The sequence below is a fragment of the Dromiciops gliroides genome, chromosome 2, assembly GCF_019393635.1.
Source record: "Dromiciops gliroides isolate mDroGli1 chromosome 2, mDroGli1.pri, whole genome shotgun sequence".
In the NCBI taxonomy this organism is placed as follows: domain Eukaryota; kingdom Metazoa; phylum Chordata; class Mammalia; order Microbiotheria; family Microbiotheriidae; genus Dromiciops; species Dromiciops gliroides.
The window spans coordinates 610,794,270-610,817,049 of NC_057862.1; the positions used below are offsets into that span (position 1 = coordinate 610,794,270).

Genomic DNA, 22,780 nt, shown 5'->3' on the forward strand with positions numbered 1-22,780 from the left:
AAATGTTCTCCACATCCAGAAAAAAGAACTGTGGATTCTGAATGCAGATTGAACCATACTGTTTCTACTTTGGTTTTTTATCCCCTTTCTTTTTTGATGTTTTCCCCTTGTGCTCTGATTCTTCTTTCACAATATGACTAATGCAGAAATATGTTTAATGTGATTGTACATATATTACCTAGATCAGATTGCTTTCTGTCTTGGGAAGGGGGGAGGGAAGGAAGTGTGGGAGAAAAATTTGGAACTAAAAATCTTATGAAAACAAATGTTGAAAACTATCCTTACATGTAACTGGAAAATAATAAAACACTTTTATAAAAATAAAATAGGTCATGCCAAACTAACCTCATTTCTCTTTTTGACAGGATTACTAAACTAGGAGATGAAGGAAATGGTATGGATATAGTATACCTAGATTTTAGCAAAGTTTTTCATACTATTTTGTGGAGAAGGTGGAGAGATATGAATTGGATGATAATACAATCAGATGGATCCAGCATTGGGTGGATGGCTAGACTGAGAAAGTAGTGATTGGCCCTGTCTTTTTAAACATTCTTATTAATGACTTAGATGACATACATACAGCTTATGAAATGTGAAGGTGACACCACATGAGAGGAACCTCTAACAGTTCCAGGACTGAAAAGGATCTTGAAAGGTAACAGCAGTAGGCTAATTCTAAGGCTTCATCACCCAGCAATATAGCAAAGATAACAGGACTTGGAAATTGTCAGTGTCGCAAGGGCTAAAGAAAGATCAGAATCCTAAGACTGCTGGTGGAGCTGTGAACTGAGACAATCTTTCTCTAAAAAATCAGGTATTAATTCTTAACCTGGAACCTCTGAACTCTAAAAAAAAAAAATCAATATTCTCATAATTATGATACGATATAATTGGCTTCCTGGGTAATCCTATATATTTTGTGAATTTAAAAACCTTATTCTGAGAAGGGGTCCACAAGTTGCCAGACTGTCCAAAGGGGTCCATGACACAAAAAAGATTAAGAACCCCTTCTAGAGCAATGATTAAATTGTTATAAAGCAACAAAATGTACCATACCTTCTGATTCATCGGTTCCACTGCAAGACATATATTCCAAGGATTTCAAAGACAATTATAACCACCAAAGTATTTAAAATACAAATTAAAGCAATTTCCAGGTTCTACCTCACATGTATCAGACTGAAAAAGATAACAAAAGAGGAAAATGACAAATACTGGGAAAACAGGGACACTAATGCACTTTTGGTGGAGTTGTGAATTGGTCCATTTTGGAAAGTAATTTGGAAATGTGGCTCCAAAGTCACCAAATGTCTATACCCTTTAACCCAATGATACCACTATTATCCTATACTCCAAAGAAAGCAAAGAAAGAGGAAAAGGATTCATTTGTACAAAAATATCTGTGGCAGCTTTTTTCATAATGGCAAAAAATTGGAAGTGAGTTTTCACCTACTGGGAAATAGATAAATACATTAAGGTATACAAGTGTAATGGAATATCATTTTGCCATGAGAAAAAAATGGTCAAATGGGCATTTTCAGTTGAAACTGGGAATACCTGTAAGAATAGTGGAATAAACAAAACCAGGAGAACAATTTATAGTGATGAAATAACAATGAAAAATGACTCTGAATCAAGTCAGGCAACTGAAGCCAGGTAGAATAATGCAGTGTAAATAGATTTGTAGAGTTAGAACACTAGGTTAAGTCCCAACTCGGCCACTGAAACTGGACATAAGATTATGGATAATTCATTTTCAAGTCAAGTTAATAAGCATTTATTAAATGCAACCAGGTATTATGGTAAGCACTGGGGATACAAAGTGGGGGGGGGAGGAAAATAAAATTTAAAAAAAGTCCTTGTCATCAAGGAGTTCACAGTCCACAAACAAACAAACGACTTACAAATAAAATATATACAGGATAAACTGAAGATAATCAAGAGAGATGACACTAACATTTGCTGTTGTTGTTTCAGTCATATCTGACTTTCTGTGTGCCCATTTGGAGTTTTCTTGGCCAAATACTAGAGTGATCTGCTATTTCCTTCTTCAGCTCATTTTACAGATGGGAAAACTGAGGCAAACAGGGTTAAGTGACTTGTCTGGGGTCACACAGTTAGTAAGTGTCTGAGGTTACATTTGAACTCAGGTCTTTCCGACTCTAGGCGTGGCATTCTATCCACTGTGCCACCCAGCTGCCCTCACTAACATTAAGAGGGACCAGAAAAGGTTTCTTGTAGAAAATGGGATTTTAACTGGGACCTGAAGTGAGCCAGAGAAGCTAGGTAGCAGAGATATTGCAAAAAAGGATGCCAGGAATGAAGGACAGCCAGTGAAAATTCATGGTGTGGGGTTAGTGTTTTGTTCCAGGAACAGCAAAGAGGCCAATGCCACTGGGTCACAGAGTATGAGGATGTGAACATGGTATGTCAAGACTGGAAAGGTAGGAGGGGGAAAAGTTAAGAAGGATTTGGAAGTTAAACAGGATTTTATATTTGATCCTGGAGGCAATAGGGAATCACTAGTCTATTGAATAAGGGTGGTAACATAGTTAGACCTATGCTTTAGGAAGATCTATTTGACCACTGAATGAAGGATGGAATGGAGTGAGAAAGAACATGAGGCAGGGAGACCAACCAGTAAGCTATTTAAATAGTCCAGGTATGAGATGATAAGAGTTTGTACCAAGGTGTGGCAATGTCAGAGGAGAAGAGATATACAAGAGATGTTATAAAATTAGAATCCACAGGTCTTGGCAACACAGTGTGTGTGTGTGTGGGGGGGAGGGCAGGCTGTAGAGTTGAGGATGACACATTTTGAGCTCTGTTAAGTAGGATAATAGTGCTGACATGGTAATAAGGAAGTTAGGGGGAAAAAAGGGGAGGGCTTGGAGTTTTATACATGTTCAGTTTAAGATGTCTATGGAACATCTAGTTCAAGATGTCTAATAAGAGGTTAGGGCTGGATGAGTAGAACTGAGAATTGTCAGTTTATCTATGATTACTAAATCCATGTGTACTACCAACAAAATCACCTAGAAAAATAGTATGGAGGGAAGGGCACAAAATACAGCCTTGGGAGGTACCTACAGTTAAGAGGTTCAACTTAGATGAAAATCCAACAAAGCAGTCAGTTAATTACAAGAACCAGGATAGAATAATGTGAGGAAAATTCAGAAGAGGGTATCAAGGAAACAAAGGTGAGCAACGATGTCAAAAGTTACTGCTGACATATATAACATATTCAGTTGCTTGAGTTCTTAAGCAGGGGCTAGGGAGGAAGGAAGAGAATTTGGAATACAAAGTTTTAAAAATCGATGTTACAATTTGTTTTTACATGTAAGGTAGGGAAAATCCTAAATAAATAAATGAACGAACAAACAAACGAAGTTAAAAAAAAAAAGCTACTGCAAAGGTCAAGGAGGATAAGGATTGAGAAAAGTCCTCTGGCAGTTAAGGGATCATTAGTAACTTTGACAAGAGCAGTTTCATCAAATGTTGAGGTCAGAAGACAGACTGCAAAAGTAAGAGAAAGAGGAAAGGAAGTGGAGGTACCCCAGATGTCAAATACATTTTTATCTGTTTACACACCTCACTTTCCCTGCCTTCTCAAATAATTTCCTTTCCTAGGCAGCTACATGGATTAGTAGAGAAACGGCTGGACCTGTAGTCAAGAAGACCTGAGCTTGAATCCTGCTTCAAATACATACTAATTGTAATTCTAGCCAAGTTATTATGCTGAGTTACTGTGAAGTTCAAATAATATAACATGTAAAAGCAGTTTGCAAATCTTAATACTCTATAAAATATTAATTGTTATTGCTAATAATAATTCATTAAGCAATGTGCAAGCCATTAGGAATATAAAGACAAAGATAGAACAGTCTCTTAAAGAGAGACTGGGAAAAAAAAAGAGAGAGACTGGGGAAAGGGTAGTTTGGGGGGTGGGTAAGTTGCAATAAAGAAGTTGATAAAAATATATACAAACAAAACAAATTCAAATTAATTATGCGTTAGGAGAGCACTTACAACTGGTGGGGGGCAGGAATCAGGAAGGTGGCCTTTGAGGTCAGGAAAGCATTCCAAGCATGGAGGCCAACTTTAGCTGCCACTTGACACCACTCCCTGCCCTTTCCCCATTGTTGAGTTCTTGGGGAAGGGCCCCACACATCAGCCAATCCTCATTCTCCAAACTCTCTCTGCCAGGCAGCTTCTCCTTCCTCCCCAGCCCCCTTTTCAGATCCTCTTTTATGTTTTAATTTCCTTCACTATAATGTAAGTTCCTTGAGGGTTGTTGTTCAGTTGTTTTCAGGTGTGTCTGATTCTCTGTGACCTTATTTGGGGTTTTCTTGGCAAAGACACTGGAGTTACTGGCCATTTCTGTCTCAAGTTCATTTTACAGATTTTTTTGTTTATATGATTTATATGTTTATATGATATATGTTTATATTTTTTTGTTTATATGAGGGGGTGAATACAGTAAGACCTTTAAGTGATTCAAAAACAAAATATATCAATAAAGATTTTTTAAAAAGATATGAGGTCAGAATACATTTGTAATATCGAGTACACTTCTTGATACATTTTAGGAGGAACACTGAAAAGCTAGTCAATATCTAGGGAACAAGAAAGTCTTCAGTATCATGCCATATGAAACATAGCTGAAAGATTGGGAATGTTTAGCTGGTGAAGAGTAGACTTATTAGGTGCCATGACTAATATCTTCAAATATCTGAAAGGTTGTCCCAGGGACAAGATTAGATTTATTCTGCATGGCTCCAGAAAAAAGAACTTGGGAGTAACTGATGGAAGTTGCAAAGGAGTAAATTTAGAGTTAATGTCAGGCAAGGCTACCTAAAAAGCTATACAAAAGTTAAATGGGCTATTCTGGAAGGTACTGGATTCTCCCTTACTGGAGATGTTCAAGTGGAGAGTTCTGATTACTTTAATTTTTTTTTTTTTTGCAGGGCAATGGGGGTTAAGTGACTTGTCCAGGGTCACACAGCTAGTAAGTGTCAAGTGTCTGGGGCCGGATTTGAACTCAAGTACTCCTGAATCCAAGGCCGGTGCTTTATCCACTGCGCCACCTAGCCGCCCCCTCTGATTACTTTAGATGGAAATCTGGCTCTCAAGACTGAGTTAGACTAAATCAGGAATTGGTAACCTATGAAGAACCACTAAGGGGTCCCATGGAGAGATTTAATGAGGTCCAAGAATTTTCAAAAACATTTTAACAGCATTTCAAAATATAACTGCTTTTCTTTGTATTTTCTATGCATTTTATTTTGTGCATTTAAAAACATTATTCTAAGAAGAGCCATAAACGCTTCACAAGACTGTCACAGAGCATTCCTTGACACACAAAAAGTGTAAAGAACCCCTGGTCTAGAATCAATTAATATTGTGCTAGCCACTAAAGATAAAAAGTTCAAGTCTCTGCTCTCAAGGGGCTTACATTCTATTGAGGGAGGAGACAACAAGTATACAGTAGAAATAATGTAAGATTGTGTTTAATATGCATTAGGAGTATGCAAATCAAGAAAATATTGTTCAGAAATTGTTTTCAAATTTGTTTCTGGGAATCCATTGTACATCATCTCTCCACAAAACTTAGATTGACCAGATTAATTTAACAAAAATACAATATGGTACTAGTTCCCTGAGGGCAGAGACTGTCTTTTTTTTTTGCTTAAATTCTGCCCCCGCCCCCACCTCAATATGTAGCACAGTCTCTGGCATATAGTAGGCACTGATAAATGCTTTCTCAATGCATGAAATTGCTTAACCTTTCTGAGCCTCAGTAAAGTACATATAAAATAATTATAAGGTAATTTTTTGGAAATAGGTTTAAGTAGCTGAGGAGAATCAGAAAACTACTGATGTAAATGGTGGTGCTTGAACTGAGCTTTGAAACATCCAAAGGCAGAGGTGAGGAGAAAATGTATAATAGACACAAAGACTGCCTGTGCAAAGGCATACTGAGTATGTGAAGTACTTTGTGTGAGGAAGAGAAAGGTCAGTTTGGCTGGACCAGAGTGCGTGACAGGGAGTAACAGGTCATAAAGCTGGGAATATGGATGGCTTAGAATGAAATTGCAAAGGGTTTTAAATGTCAAGAAGAGTTTTGCTATGGAACCATTGTAGTTACAGTGTATGACAGTAACATGGTCAAACTTGTGCTTTAAGAAAACCACTTTCGGTGCTGCTGTGTAGAAGACAGATTAGAGAGAGGCAAGAAGACCAATTAGAAGGCCACAACTGGAGGTGATGAAGGGTGGCCATGTTAAGTAGATGGAAGGCAGTGAATATGAGATGTGGAGGTAAAACTGAGAAGTCCTAGCAACATACTGGATGTGTGTGGTAAGGGAGAGTGAGGAGTAAAGGATGATTACTGGGTTGAACACCTGGAAGGATGAATGGCTGTTTGGCAGTGCCTGCAACAGAAATATGGAAGTCTGGAGAAAAGGTAGATTTTGGTAGAAAGATACCAAGTTCTGTTTTGGACACGAATTTGGGATACCTTTGAGGACATCTAGGTTGATTGAACTCAGGTCTCTTTCAACTCTGAGATTCTATCATCTAATTCAATTTCTTTACTGCACTCATGAAGTTTTACTATATTCGATGGGCCAAGAAGGTAACATTTCACATATAACCACTTTCTTTCTTACTACACACACACACACACACACACACACACACACACACACACACACGCACACACGCACACGCACATGCACACGCATACATTTTATAGACATTTAGAATCTTAGAGGTAAATAAGAGTTTCATTATATTCATATCACCTAAACCGAAGCTCCTTAAACTATGGGTTGCACAACTGAATGTGGGGGGTCATGAAAAATGTGACAGTAAATATTTGATTTGCATACCTATTTTATATACCTGGGGTTGTGTTGGGCAAAAAGGGTAGTGAGTGGAAAAAGCTTAAGAAGCTGTGGCCTAAACTGCCCACCAGAAAAGAGAACTGACCAATGAAACATGGCTGATAACTCTGTATTTTTCCTTGAATGGCGAGGGTATGTGTGTGTGAGAATCAATTTTTTTGTCATTGGTGCCCACAGCCATACTATAGAACTTTCACCCCTCTTTTTCCATGATCTTTAGTTATCTAGGTTATATCAAACAGGTATACATAACCTTTTACCACTGCTAAATTGTTCTCAACCCCCAACATCCCCTATGGGATCAGGACCCACAGTTTAAGAAGCTTTGTTATAGAACACAAGACACTTTGTGAATTAGGGATTTCTGTTAATATTCTATTAATGTTTATTTTTTTAAACAAAAAAATTAATTTCTATCGAAAAATTATTTTAAAATGTTCTGAAATCCTGTTCTTTCACACCTGATGTTCACGTAACCTCAGGAGGAATGGAGCTTTCCTAAGCCAAAGTTATTTTAGTTTATTTAAAAAAAAACAGCAACAACATATATCATATAAAAGTTTTTTCATGTTTTGAGGACTAGAGTGAGGGAACATAAAGGTATCACAAAAATCAATCCCGAAGTAACATGTTATATAAAGTAATTCCCAAAGGGTTGGGAATTAGTGTTCTAATGACATATTTGTACTTGTAACTAACTTTAAAATTAAATAACAATTACTAGCATTTATATGTAGCACATTAGGGTTTTGCAAAAGTGTTGTATATGTGGTACCTCATTTTTCTTTTCAAAACTTTAAGGTAAATAAGTTCATTCCATACATAGTTTACAGCCTATGAATAAAGTTCTATAAATTATTCTTCATTTCCAAAGATAAACATGGCTAGAAATGGGAATACCAAAGAGGAAGACAGGAAGAGCAAAGCTAACAGTGGTTTATACTTTATTGTCTATCCTCTCATCACCATGACATCTGTATTCCTAGAAGCACACACAGTTGAAAATCAGAAGTGCCTTTAGTTTGTTCCTCTTTACCTTGTTTCTGACCATTTCTTAGAGTGGCAAAGACAAGAAAGGAATTCAGTGAGAAAACAGAATGAACAAAAAATGAATTTTACTTTAAGGTACTTTGTCCAAATATACATCTTTATCCAGGCAATAAAAATACATCTAAGCTGTTAAATTATTTAGGTTCAAGCAAGAGGGGAAGATAGAAATGGGAAATTTTACAGTAGATATGAAGTAAAACACCTTCTTTCTTGCCTAAATCTCATCAACACTTAAAGAAACAAATTGATCTAGTTCTCATCTACATGACTGACTAGCTAAAGTTCCCAAACTTTCTCAGTTCATGGCATCTTCAATGTCTCAGTAATTTTTTTTTACAGTACCCTCCAGGCCAAAAGTAATAACCAACAGTTCTGTTTAAGGAATTAGGTTTAAATAACTTAACAAGTATTTATGTCTTAACAACTTAGTAGCCTTATGAAAAAATAATATGTAAAAACTGAAAGAAAAATATGAAATTTTAATTTCATTCTTAAACAACCACAATTACTTCATAATGGGATGTGTGCACCTATTGAGCACTGCACAACTCTCACTTCCTGCTCCACACTGATTGTTCCGTGGTACCTGCTTTTTATGATAGTCACACTGCTGAAAATAAGCTGTGAAAAGATATAGCATCACAAACTAGTAAGTAGAGAAGTTGCTGGCAAAGCCAAAAGGATGAGTAAACAAAACCACATTTCTATCATTTGAGAACCATGAGGGAATGTAGCGCTATCTAATGTTGAAACTGTGAACTACCTTAAGCTAGTAATCTGAGTGGCTAGGTTTCCCTTGAAAATGTACAATAATCCAGGGCACCCTTGTGAGTTCTCTGTGGCACACTCTGGCACCATAGTTATGAACCTTGGGATCAATGTGCATTGCAAAACATAATTATGTAATGAAAACGGGTCTTATGAGTACATCTGAGTCAAAGAATACACAAAAAGGCACAGTTTCTAATTCAACGGGGCTTAACATTTGATACGGTGAATAGAAAATGCTGAATTTATCAACTGTTTTTAATAAGACCAGTTTGGGTTCCAAGAAAGCTGTTTCCACTACATTTCTTGCAGGATAAAATTATATAATGACTACCCTTTAAACCACAATATTAATTATATAGCAAATGTTTTCATTCATCATATTCTGAATACAAGGTTTTTTTGTAAATCTGTCTACCAACTAAATAAAAATGGAACCACAATTATGACAAATTTCATAAAAATCTACATTTTCAGAGATACCGTAAATGTCCAAAGAATTAAACGACAAAAGAGCTAATGTTTCAACTAATCTTGCTCTAAAAACATAAAAACTTTTCATGGAAGATTCTTTCTTGTCATCATGGATCAGTGAATTTACACTGGAACGTATTGAGTTCAACCACATTATTTTATAGTGTTCTATTTATAAAGGTTACCTAACTCTATTTTTAAAAGATAAGCTAGAAATGACTTATAAATTATTATACCTTAGAATGAAACTTCATAACTGAAGGCATTTAGAATTCTGAAATAGCTAATTTATCATAGAATATCAAATATGGCTATGAATCTTATATTCAAAAGATTTTATATATTTATAACTTTAAATGAGTAATATCAACACAAAGTTGCCTATTTATACAATTATTTCAATTTATCTAATATAAGAGCTCTATATGTTTTCTTAAAGAATTTCTTTCTAGTCAATTTGTTTTAATAGTTAAATCTAAGAAAATGTTTCTTACTCTATAGCAATTTGATGGCTAAACTAAAAGTACCCTTTGAAAATAGATATTTGTAAATAATAATCATTAAAGACAGAAAACCAATTATGCCCTTTGACATATATATATTTTTGTAAAACAGTCTTATAAAAAACCACATTCAAGCATAATTTAAAAGGAAAAAAGAAAATTGAAGAAACCAATTTTGCAATCATACTAGATGCTTTCTACAATTACTATTCCCTGTGGAAATTTTTTTGACTACATCTAACCACCAGCACCCCTTTGATTAAGGTGACTGCTTTCAAAGGCTTAAAGTAAAGAGTAAAACATTTAGCTAAGGCAATTTTAGACAGTTTCTTAGATTTCTCAAAAAACAAAAGCTCCAAATTCAGTTATGTGTTTCTGATTATTTAAATGATTTAGATTTCAATTAAAAGACTTACTATGAAAATTTTTCCTTTTATGTTATGCTTTAAGCTACTGTCATAATGGTCTGTGATTTTATACAATTATATTTAATTTTTTGAAAGATCTTTCTTCTTACTTCGTTAAACTGATCTAATAAACTAGTATGACTCCTTGGCAAACACATATCTTTGTTTAAAAAGAGGCTTCAATGTTAAATTAGAGTACTTTGTAAAAATATATAGGCAAACATTTATACTACTTATTGACATACAAGTGTTTGAAAAAAACCTGATGAAGTGAAAATTCATTCTTTTTAAGACTTCTAACATAAGACTCTTTTTTGTCATGAGAAGTAAAGTTTGTGAGGCCCAATTTGAATTCCCAGGAAAGAAGAAAGATACATTACCAGTGCAGAAGTTCAAAAGTGTAGAAGTATCACACAGTGAATCGAGACCAGGCAAGCTGTCTTCCATTCCTGCCACCTACATTACAAGCACTATAAACCAACTCTTGTCTACGTTTCCTGCTGCCTTCCCAGAGTTTCAGAACAAATCCCAGCTCTCTCAATCTGACGGCATACTTGGAATTCTGAGGAAATCCTCCCAATCCAGATGGCCCACCACAAAGCACTTCTGTATTGGCACAAATAAAAACTTCTCAAGATATCTCTTCTCCAGCCTCTTTGCTCTCTCAGTGGGAGAAAACTGTTGTTTTTGGTTTTTTTCTCATTTGTAAAAGGAGACAAAGAGGAGACAAAATGAGATCGAGAGAGTGCAAGCTGAGCACGAAGGCAAAAGGGGGTGGGATATAGACAAAAATTGAGGCTGCTTTGGGGCGTGGCTAACTTCAGGCAGCAGAAATACTTGAATTAAGGCACCACATGCATATTCACTATAGTATGTATTACTTCCAAACACAATTTTAAAAAAAATCTTCTATTATCTAGTTATGGTTAAAAATCAGTTCTAACCCACAGAACTGTTTACCTTCTAAAAGATAAGCCAAATATAAAACCATAGTTTGAAACCTGGTCCTAGAATTTCTTCTAATAATTAAAAGAAGTCTTTCTTAAAAAATAAAGTCACATTTCCTTAAAAAAATGTACAAAATGTGATTTTACTTCCATTTAGATTTAGATTTTTTTAATCAATGGAAAAAATCTAGGTTTCAAGATTTCAATACTGAAAATTATTTGGGCAGATTTATTACAATCATTTCACTGAAATAAAAATGGCTGTAACCACAGGCCATAACCATTTTCCTTAAATTATTGATTTTCAGACTACTTATAGAAATTAAAAAATGACTGTCAATAATACACTTATATAATTTGTAATTTGAAAAAATATTAATTTCCAACATTATAAGTCTGAATTCAAATTATAATTTTGTAAAGCACAGTCATACTTTATTTCTTACAAAATCTCAAAGCCCAGGTGAACTAATGAGAATGATAAACATTCACTCTTTTTGGTAGCTACTACTGCAGCTAACCGGCAGAATGAATTTATAATGCTAAATTTCAAAACAAAACTATTCATAATAAGATATAATGTAACTTTATCTCCAGAGTATATATGGTTTAGATACTTTCAAATTTTATGTAGATAACTGAGAAGGGCAAATAATTTAACACTTCCCAAGTTAAATAAACATAGAAACAAAATGATTATGTTGCGCAGTACAACAAAAGGGAAGTCCTACTTAAAGAATCAGTCTTGAATCAAGACTAAATCCAAGTAACAGATAATATATCTGGCCAGATGATGGGATGAAAATAAGTTAGCCAACAGGAAAGCCAATCAAAAGCCTCAGAGAAGTAAAGAGATCAGAAGCATAAATTTCAAAGATGCATAAACAAAATCTATAGATTTTTGGCTCAGAATTAAATGTGTCTTTTATACTTATGACAACTAATCAATTTTCAGAGTAACTACAGATAGTTTTATGGCTGAAGACATACTAAGAGTAAATCATCCTAGAACAGGGGTTGTGAACCTTTTATGTGTCATGTATGTTCCCCTTTGGCAGTATGGTGAAGCTATGGATTCCTTCTCAAAGTTTTTAAATGAATAAAATAAAATACATAGGATTACAGAAAAAAAAATTACCAGAAATACAGTTATCAAAATATATATTTTTAAAAATCCAAACACCTTCACTAACCCCCTAAAATGTATACATGGAACCCTGGGGGAGTTTTATGAACCCACAGTTAAGAACCCCTCTTCCAACCCCCAAAGTATACATAGTTTTACTCTCTACCAAATATTCACTTGTAAATTTGAGTATGAAGACTATCACTTCTCAACCCAACAAGTTGAGGGTTTTAGGCTCCTAATATTGACCTTAAGAAAATACTGCTGTCATTCTTAGATTATATATAATCATGATAACAGAAACCTACTGGATAGAAATCCATAAAATGTAGGGCAATATAAAGAAAATCAAGAAAAAGTGAGAGCAAAATCGAATTTTTAAAAAATCACTTTTATATATAAAATATGTGTTTAGATTTGCTAAGAAAATATATCATTACTTTCAAAATATATTAAGCATTTTGAAGGTTAAATAAAAGATCCGATTTAAATGTCCTTCCCCCAAACTTTTATATATCAACAAAAAAGATTTCCAAGTGATAGTTGATTTATTTTAAGTAATACTAACTTTAAAAACTACAGCATGTATTTAGGAGTTTATCATAATAAGATTTAACCTGTACAATGGATAATTGCTTTTCAGACTTAGATCATGGGATGGTAAGGGCTGGAGAGAATTATCTAGAACATCTAACATTTTCTAGATCAGACAAATGAGACCCAGTAGATTAAGTGACTTGCCCAATGGCACAGAGGCAATCAACAGGAAAGATGAGATTAAAACGCATGTCCTCTTATTCCAGAGCCAATCCTCTTACACTTGAACCACTCTGTATCCAAGCACCACTACTAAAATTAAAGGGCTTCCCTAGCTTTTGAAATGTTTTGTAACCTTTTTTTCCTTTTTTTTTCCAATACCCATTTTTTGTCCCTTCCTCTGATATTTAGTGTCTCCACCAAACAGTGAATAAAAGAAGTAAGCCTGTTTTTTAAAAAATTTGGTTTTAAATCCAAATGCTGTGGCTTGGTAACAGATTATAGGCCTCAAATGGTAACTGGACATAACACAAACTGGTCCAGAAACCTATCTCCACAAAACAAAAGTGACAAAGTACATGTCTTACAATCATATATAAATATCATACTATGGAAAGGCAGCGCATTTATTTACCTCTTCTTGTTTCCTTGTGGCCCACTTCCTAGTTTACTGAGAAGACAGGTCATCTGATGTGAACTTCCTTAGTTTCTTTTCCTTTCTGGTTTAAAAATCTCTGTACCTACACCCTATCGTCTCTTAAGTAAGAGATGCCCCCCAATTCTAAGGCTAGCACTCCTCTACCGTGCCCTTTAGCACATCCCCTTTAAGACCTTTTTTCCATCAAAAGTCCTTCCCATAAAGAGTGGATCTGCTCAAGCTATTGACACTAACATCATCCTATCACAACTAAATTCTTTGAAAGAATAGTCAACACTCCAGTCTACCTAATTTACTTACTCCTCAGCTACTCCTAATTGGGTTCTCTACTACGACCACCCTCTAGAAAACAAACTATTCCCTTAAGGGTCATCAATGACCTCAAATTCAATGTCCTTTTCTCACTCTCCTTGGTCTCTTTGTAGCACCTGAGATTGCTCACCCCATCACTGAAACTTCGTTCTATTGTTATAGTGACACAATGCTATTTTAGTTCTACTTCCTCTAACTTTTCCTGCCTTCTAAGAGTCTTCCTTAGCTTTCTTTCCTCATCTTCATATCACCACTATGTTGATGATAGTCAAAATCTCCAGTCTGTAATTCTCTCTGGAGTTCCAATCCTGCATTTTAACTGCCAAGACTTCCTGCACCTCAAAGTCAACACAGCTAAAAAGAAATTAACCACTTTTTTCCTCCTCACACCAGCCTCTTTCTGACTTCTGTATTTCTGTTAACAGCACATGCTCAAAACTTCAGTCATCATTAACTTCTTTACCAACCCTTCATCACCCTGGGTGATTTCTCTTCCGTGTCCCTCATACCCCATCCCTTCCTTTCCATTCTACTGCCATCACCCAGTTCAAGTCTTTATCATCTTATAGAAACTATTGTATTATCTTCTTTTCTCCTCATATCTTCAAATTCCAATCCAGCTTAAACAATATTGTCTAGTGGGCAGGGAGCCGAATCCTGGAATCAGGAAGAAGTGAGTATGAATCTAATATCCTGTACTAGGTATGTGACAATAGGCATGTCATGTAACCTCTCAGTCTCAATTTCCTCATCTGTAAAACTGAGGAGCTATCTCTTATATCTACCTCAAAGTACAATTGTGGGGCTCAATGAGATAATGCATTTAAAGCGCTCTATAAAAAATTCATTATTATGCTACTTCCTTACTCAAAAGTAATTGGTTATTATCTTGGAATAAAATATCAAATAGTAAGATCAATGTGTATATGTCTGTATATCTTTGTATATTATGTTTATCTGTATATGTTCATCTCACTATAGATATATCTATAGTGCAAAGGGACTTAGAGGGCATCACAAGTCCAGTCAAAAAACAACCAAGGACTGGACTATTTTTGTCTTTGTATCCTTAGCATTGAACATCATATCTGATATACAGTTAAGTGTTTAACAAATGCTGGTTGAATGATTTTGTTTCTTGAATAAGATTTTGTTTCCTATTCTAAATTTACCTTCATTAGTGAACATATCCCTTCCCTTTCCCTCGTCCAACCTAATTTTACAAATGAGGAAACTGAGGCTCACAGGGGTCAAATGACTGGATTATGGTCACACAGGCTCTATCTACTAGTTGGGTATCTTCAGCATAGTACCCTATTTTACCTTCTAGACAAAAAGGGAAAAGTAGGGCCAGGAAAGAGAAAGATCCTCTCCAGGTTTCCTAAGGATCCTTTATCCCAAGTCTCCACTTCATAAAGAGGAGGAAGATGTAACTGAGGCAAAGAATAAAGTGAATGTCCAGACAGTACAACAGAATGTAGAGGGGTAGCACTGTCCTGTGGTGAGAGTTGACCTCAGTCAGGAAGGTGTATATGCTGGCTACTTTGTCCTAGACAAATTACTTAACCTCTCAGTACTTCAGACAAATCTAAGATTCTAATTGCAGGGCTGATGTGCAACTGCATTGGTAGAAGAAGTTCCCCCCACTAGGAGTTCTCTACAGTAATAAAAGCACAGGTCCAGTCAAAAAACAAATGTTACTTCCATGTGGACAAGGACTGTATCATTTCTGTTTTTGTAACATAGCACTTATAGTGCCTGGTTTATGGTAATGCTTAATAAATGCTTACTGAATGAATGATTGTATTTCTTGAATAGAGTTTGTTTTCCTTTTCTAAATTTTAACAGAAAGGAAACTGGAGTGTTTATTCAAGGGAAAAAATGCTCACTGAATAAAAATAGAGTTGCTTTTTACTTTTATCTACTCTCTAGAAAATTTTTTCCTACTGATCAGTGTGGTTCTCGGTAGACAAAAGGTTCTCTGCCCTCAATTTTATACTAAAATAATCCAATAATATAAGCTTATTGAATTTCTGATATTATTCCTGAAATAGAAGTTTCATTTATAATCCAAAAATAAAATTTGCTATCTTATTTTGGCATGATAATTACTATCATTTATATAGCACTTACTACTTTCCAGAAAGGCACCTAGGTGGGGCAGTCAGTCCTAGGACTAAAATCAGGAAGACTCATCTTTCTGAGTACAAATCCAGCCGCAGACACTTACTAGCTGTGTGACCCTGGGCAAATCACTTAACTCTGCTGGCCTCAGTTCCTCATCTGCAAAATGAGGTGGAGAAAAAATGGCAAACTACTCTAGTATCTCTGCCAAGAAAACCCCAAATGGAGTCAGGGAGATTCAGACACTACTGAAAAACAACTTAACAACATGTGCCAGGTACTGTGCTAAATACTTTTAAATTATTATTTCATTTAATCCTCAGAACAACTCTGGTAGGTAGGTGCTATTGTTATCACCAGTTACAGATGAGGAAACTGGGGCAAACAGGTTAAGTGACTTGCCCAGGGTCACACAGCTAGTCAGTGTTGGAGGCTGAATTTGAACTCAGGCCTTCCTGATTCCAGGCCCAGAACTCCAACCACTGTGCTACTTACTTAGCTGCACACATCACCTTCGCTTCTGAATATTTTTCTTTTGTCTTCCTATCCAGTAAAACATTCCTTGTAACAAACAATTCAAAAGAGAAAAAAAATCAATTTAGGAAAACCAACACAACAACCAAATCTGATTGTATCTGTTATGTCTTATACTCATAGTTCCCCCCACTTCTGCAATGATATGAAGGAAGTGCATTTTACCAATTTTCTCTAGCGGGGCCAGGTTCATTGGTCATTATAATTAAAAAGTATTCAATTTTTCTTTTGGTTCAATTTGTATTACTTTTGTCTTTTTGCATGTTTTTCCCCCTGGTTATAATCACTTCATTCTTTATCATATCAATCTTGCCATGTTTCTTTAAATTCATAATTTCTTGTAGCACAGTAATATTACATTACGTTCATGTTTAAGAAATACCCAAATGATAGCTATATACTTTGCTTCTAGTTATCTCCTACTGTCTCTCTCTATATAAAATAAAAACAAATAAACAAACATGTATGTATACATATGGGGGGAGAGAGAGACAGACAGAGAGACAGAGAGTGAGAGTGACCGCTAGCAAAAGGATCCCTGGGACGAAGGATTTAGACATGAGCCTCATCAGTGCCAGAAAACAATTCCTTATTAGCAGGGCAACAAGAATGAGGTACCTGGGGGCAGCTAGATGGCACAGGGGATAAGGCACGGGCCCTGGATTCAGGAGGAGCTGAGTTCAAATCCTCAGACACTTGACAATTACTAGCTGTGTGACTCTGGGCAAGTCACTTAACCCTCATTGCTCCCCTCCCCCCCCCCCAAAAAAAAACAGAAAGGAAAAAAAAAAGAATGAGCTACCTAGGTACCTGCCCTATGTAAACATAAAGACACAGCTAACACAAATATGCATAGCATGAGAATTACAATTTATGGTATGGAAACCATGTTTACTAGATGATAAGCTAAAATTTAGTTAAGAAAGTCTCAAATCTTCATTTAGAGTATTAAAATATGAATTTCTTTTTCTACTCAGGCTGTAAAAGGAATTTAAATAACTCCTAGTGATGAGCAGAATGTACAATAAAAATTCCTCCTTTCCAAAGTCCCTTCCCAAGGGCTTGGTCACTGTAAGTGAGATGAAAAGGGAATGCATATCAAGTATGAGGGATAACTTGTGCCACTGCATAGAGGGGAGTAATGGAGTATAAATTCTGACAAAGTCAGATGTAGTCCATTTTGATTGTAATGTACAATTCATGATAGAGAATAGTAAGAGCTAAGGCTAGGAAAGTAGATAAAATGGGGAGTGTCATAAATGGTTTTTGAACGAATGGAATAAAATAGTAAACAAACAAATAAATATTTTAGAAATATTATCAAAGAGTGCAGAAACTTTAGTGACTATCATTCTATTTGATAAGCAAACTTAACTAAACTTTGGCCAACTTACATGATTTTAACTGTGAAATATATTCCTTGTTCAAAAATAATATGAATTAGAATTTTAAAAAATAACTATTTTTAGAGAGCTGTCCAATAGAAGAAGGGGACTTTGTTAGGCTGGACATTTCTTTAAGCTGAAAAATGCTTATATTTAGAATAATCTAAAATTTTTTTTTTTAAAGCTATTTGGCAAGCTTGTGCCGAAACTCAAAAGTATAGATTTTTTTCTTTGACAATGGTCAGATTTGTGCTTTGGAAAGATTATTTTCTGCTGCTATGTCAAGAATGGATTAAAGAGGGGTGAGACTAGAAACGGAGAATAGGTATCAAGTTACTTAAAAAAAAATCAATTTGAAGATATTTGATGGGCCTTAGGTGTGATTGGTATATATGGCTATGTCTGAGAATGCTTCCATATATTATACTATACTATAAAGTAGCAGTCATCAAAAACATTTGGAATTAGTTGAAAATAGAGACATAGATCAATGGAACAGATTAGACAAGGGAGAATCAGAAAAAATGGAATTCAACCCAGTGTTCTGTAAATCCCAAAACATACTCAGGAAAGAATTCCTTTTTGATAAAAACTTCTGGAAATCAGTAGGCTTAGACCAACATCTTATGTCATATATTCTTTTTATTTCTAAAAATGTTTTTGTTGATGTTATTTTTATATTACCATAACTTCTCCCATGACTCCTTTTTGTCCTCCCTGAGAGAGCTATATCTTAACATAATATTTTTAAAGATGAGAGAAAAAAATCAACATAACTGGCCAATATGCTGAAAAAGTCTGAAAATGTGTGCAGTATACTTTTCCCACTTTTGCAAAGGGGTGTGGGTCTCTTCTTATATCCATTCTTTGAAGCCATGGTTGTTCTCAATAATTTTACAACATGATCTTTTGGAGGGGGGGGCATGTATGGTTATTCTTTCCATTTACATTTTTGTAGGAAGGAAGGAAACATTTATCTAGTGCCTACTCGTGCAAGCACTGTGTTGAGCACTATACAAATATTATCTCATTTTTTTAATTTAGAATTTTATTTCCCAAATTATGTGTAAAAGCAAATTTTGACATCAATTTTTTAAAACTTTGTGTTCCAACATCTCTTCCTCCCTCCCTTCCCACCCCCTACCCCAAGAACTCAAGCAATTCAATGTAAGTTATACATGAGTAGTCATGGAAAACAACTCTACATTAGCTAGGTTGTGAGAGGAAACAGATAAAAACAAAATTTCAGATTAAGGAGTTGTCAAAAAAAAATGTGTTTCAGTCTCTTTTCAGATACCATCAGTTCTTTCTCTGTAGGTGTACTGCAATTTTCATAAGTCCTTCAGAGTTATATTGGATCATTGCCTTGCTGAAAACAACCACAAGCTTCCCAGCAGATCATCTTTACACTATTGCTGTTATTTTGTATACAGTACATTTCTCTCTGCCTCAGTTCATGTAGGTCTTTCCAGGTTTTTCTAACAGCATTGTGTTCATTATAACTTTTATATAGTACCTTAAACCTGATAAAGAATTTTCTTCACAATAGCACAGATAGTAGATACCATACATTTTGCCATTGTAGTCAATCATCATAACTATTTCCCTTCATCCTATTCCCTTCCAATGATATTTACTCTATTTTCTATCTTATTTTGCCCTATTCCTCCTCAAAAGTGTTTTGCTACTGACTGCCCCCTCCCCCACTCTACCCTCCCTTCACATCCTATTCCCCTCCTACTTTCCTGTAGGGTTAGATAGATTACTTCTCCCAATTGGATGTGTATGTTATTCCCTCCTTGAGCCCACTCTGATGAGGTTAAGGTCTTTGAGCTAATTCTGGTTTCTTAAACTTTTCTTCCTCCCTCCCTCCTCAATTCTCCCTATGAAATCAAGCAATTCGATATATGTCATACATATGCTGTTATGCAAAACATCTTCACCTTCCTCCAAAGTGTTTTGCTTTTTACAGCTCCCTCCCCCAAACTTCCCTCCCCTCCTTCCCCCCCCCTTTATCTCCCTCCACATACACTTTTCCAAAGGGCAAAAATATATTACCATACCCACTTGAGTATGTATGTTATTCCCTCTTTGAACCAATTCTCATTATAGTAAGGTTCACTCACTGCCCTATTCCTTTCCCCTCTTCCCCTCCCCTTCATAAGCTTTTTTCTTGTTTCTTTCATGTAAGCTACCTCTCCCCAATCCACCTCTCCCCTCCCCCCTCCCCCAGTCTATTCCTCCTACCCCTCAACCTTATTTTAAAGATGTCATCATGGGTTAGCTAGGTGGCAAAATGGACAATGCAACAGCCCTGGACCCAGGAGACCCCAAGCCCAAATCCAGCCCCAGACGTAAGACACCCCACCCTGTCTGCCCCACAAGGAACAAGGATAAACAAAGAAATGACTGCTCTACAGATATCATCCCTTCATATTCAGTTCAGACCTGTGTCCTCTATGTGCTCCTTACTGAGAAAGTTCTTATGAGTTGGAAGTATTATCTTCTCATGTAAGAATGTAAACAGTAGGGGCAGCTAAGTGGCGCAGTGGATAAAGTGCTGGCCCTGGAGTCAGGAGTACCTGAGTTCAAATCCGGCCTTAGACACTTAACACTTACTATCTGTGTGACCCTGGGCAAGTCACTTAACCCCAATTGCCTCACTAAAAAAAAATGTAAACAGTTTAACCTCTTTAATGTCCCTCATGGTTTCTTTTTCTTGTTTACCTTTTTATGCTTCTCCAGAGTCTTGTATTCGAAAGTCAAATTTTCTAATCAGTTCAGGTCTTTTCATCACAAATAACTGAAGGTCCTCTTTTTCATTGAAATCTCATTTTTTCCTCTGAAAGATTACAATCAGTTTTGCTGGGTATGTAATTCTTGGCTATAATCCTAGTTCCTTTACCCTCTGGAATATCATATTCTATGCCCTCTGGTCCTTTAATATAGATGCTGCTAGATCTTGTTTTATCCTTATTGGAGCTCCACAGTATTTGAATTCCTTTTTTCTAGCTGTTTGCAATATTTTCTCCTTGACCTGGGAGCTCTGTAATTTGGCTATAACATACCTGGAGGTTTTCCTTTTGGGATCTCTTTTAGGAGGTGATCAGTGGATTCTTTCAATTTCTATTTTGCCTTCTTCTAAGAATATCAGGGCAGTTTCCCCAGACAATCTCTTGGAAGATGCTATCTAAACTCTTATTTTGGTTCTGATTTTCAGGTAGTCCAATGATTTTCAAATGACCTCTCCTGGATCTATTTTCCAGGTCAGCTGTTTTTCCAAGGAGATATTTCACATTGCCCTCTATTTTTTCATTCAATTGGATTTGCTTTATGGTGTCTTGATTTCTCATAAGGTCACTAGCTTCCATTTGTTCAATCCTAATTCTTAGGCAATTATTTTCTTCAGACAGCTTTTTTATCTCCTTTTCCATTTGACTTTTAAAGCTGTTGACTTTTTTCTCATGACTTTCCTGCATCGTTCTCATTTCTCTTTCCATTCTTTCCTCTCTCTCTCTCTAAATCTTCCTTCTATCTCTCCTACTTCCTCTTCAAAATCCCTTTTGAGAGCTTCCATGGCCTGAGACCAGTTCATATTTTTCTTGGAAGCTTTGGATGTAGGGGTCCTGAGGTTGTTGTCTTTTTCTGAGGGTGCACCTTGATCTTCCTTGTTGCTAAAGAAACTTTCTATAATTCTGAACTTTCTTTGCTTGCTCATCTTGCCATCTTTTACTTGACTTTTAACTCCCCACTGGGGGGCCCTGCTTCTAGGCTACACTACTGTTCCCAGCTTCAGAGGGTCCCAGGCATTTTGGTTTGAGGGAGGGCAGGTTTTTCTCTCACCTGGCCTGTTCTCTGGTCTGAAGGTAACTTCAAGACTACTTACTAAACAACCAACCAGCAAAGCTTTCTGTGCCCCTTCCCCATCTGGGCCTCCCCGCTGCTCAGGATTTCTTTCTGGTTCCCCTGTGGGGAGGGACACCTGAATTCTTCCCTAGGTCCCGCAGACACCCCTGCACTTTCCCCCCATGCCAGCTGTTCAGCCCTCTCACCCGACCACAAGCTCAGTTCCAGAAGACGCTGGTGCTGCAGATGATTCGGAGGCTTGGGGGTTAAGTTCCTCTGGTGAGGTATGCCTGGGGACTCTAAGGGTGCGATCCCGGGTTTGGACTTTACTGGTACCTCAGCAAGGCCCCCTTTAATCTGTTTATGGCTGGAAATAATCTCAGCCCATATTTTTGTGGGTTTTTCTCCTCCAGGGGTTCTTTTATTGCTGTTTTGGGGGTAATTGTATCAGGAGCTCTGTGTGTTTAATGTCTTTCCTCTGCCATCTTGGCTCTGCCCCTCTCATTTGGTTTTTATAGTAATTTTATATATTGTTTTCTTACTTCACACTGCACCAGATTCATGTAGATCTTTCCATGCTTCTCTATTTTCACCATATAGGTTGTTTCTCATAGCATAGTACAATCACATCAAATGAATGTATCACAATTTTCTTAACCATTTCCAACTGGTGGGCATTTAATTTGTTTGCAATTCTTTGCTATGACAAAATGTGCAAAAAATAATTTTTTTGGGGGGGTGTATATAACATCTTCTTATTAAAGGCCTCCTTGGTGCATAAGCCTAATAGCACAATCTCTGAATTGAAGAGTATAAACATTTTTCTCACTTTATGTAACTCCAAAAGGGTTGTACTGATTCATGGCTTCACTAACAATTGCCTGGTGTGCCTATCTTTCCAAAACTTCTCTAACGCTCAGTATTCTCATCTTCTGTCATCTTTCAATTTTGTCATCTTTCATTTTGTAAGGTGTAAGGTGAAATCTCAGGGTTGTTTTGATTTATGTTTCTTTTTATTAGTGATTAGGTGATCACTTCTCAGGTATGTTGTACAAGAGAAAATACTTTCAGCAAAGAGCTGGATTCGAAGGCTTTTAAGATGCCTCCTAACTCTATAATTCCATGATTTGCTCTGTTGAGAGAGAGACAGAGACCGAGAGACAGAAAGTCCAAAAGCATTCTGTTCAAAGATTTTCAT

At 36.2% G+C, this 22,780-nt stretch overlaps 1 protein-coding gene across 6 annotated transcripts in view; it reads right to left on the reverse strand.

Annotated features, from left to right (window-relative positions):
• Positions 1-22,780, reverse strand: part of EML4 (EMAP like 4) — a 167,047-nt gene that overhangs the window by 99,227 nt on the left and 45,040 nt on the right. For 5 of the 6 annotated variants that reach the window (XM_043984399.1, XM_043984398.1, XM_043984397.1 and 2 more), the window contains exon 1: positions 10,494-10,743. The exons of the other annotated variant lie outside the window; for it this stretch is intronic. In XM_043984399.1, coding sequence (XP_043840334.1) covers positions 10,494-10,560 — 67 coding nt within the window. In that variant the 5' untranslated portion in view covers positions 10,561-10,743. Of the gene's footprint in view, positions 1-10,493; positions 10,744-22,780 lie in introns of those variants that run through there. 6 annotated transcript variants of the gene reach the window in all.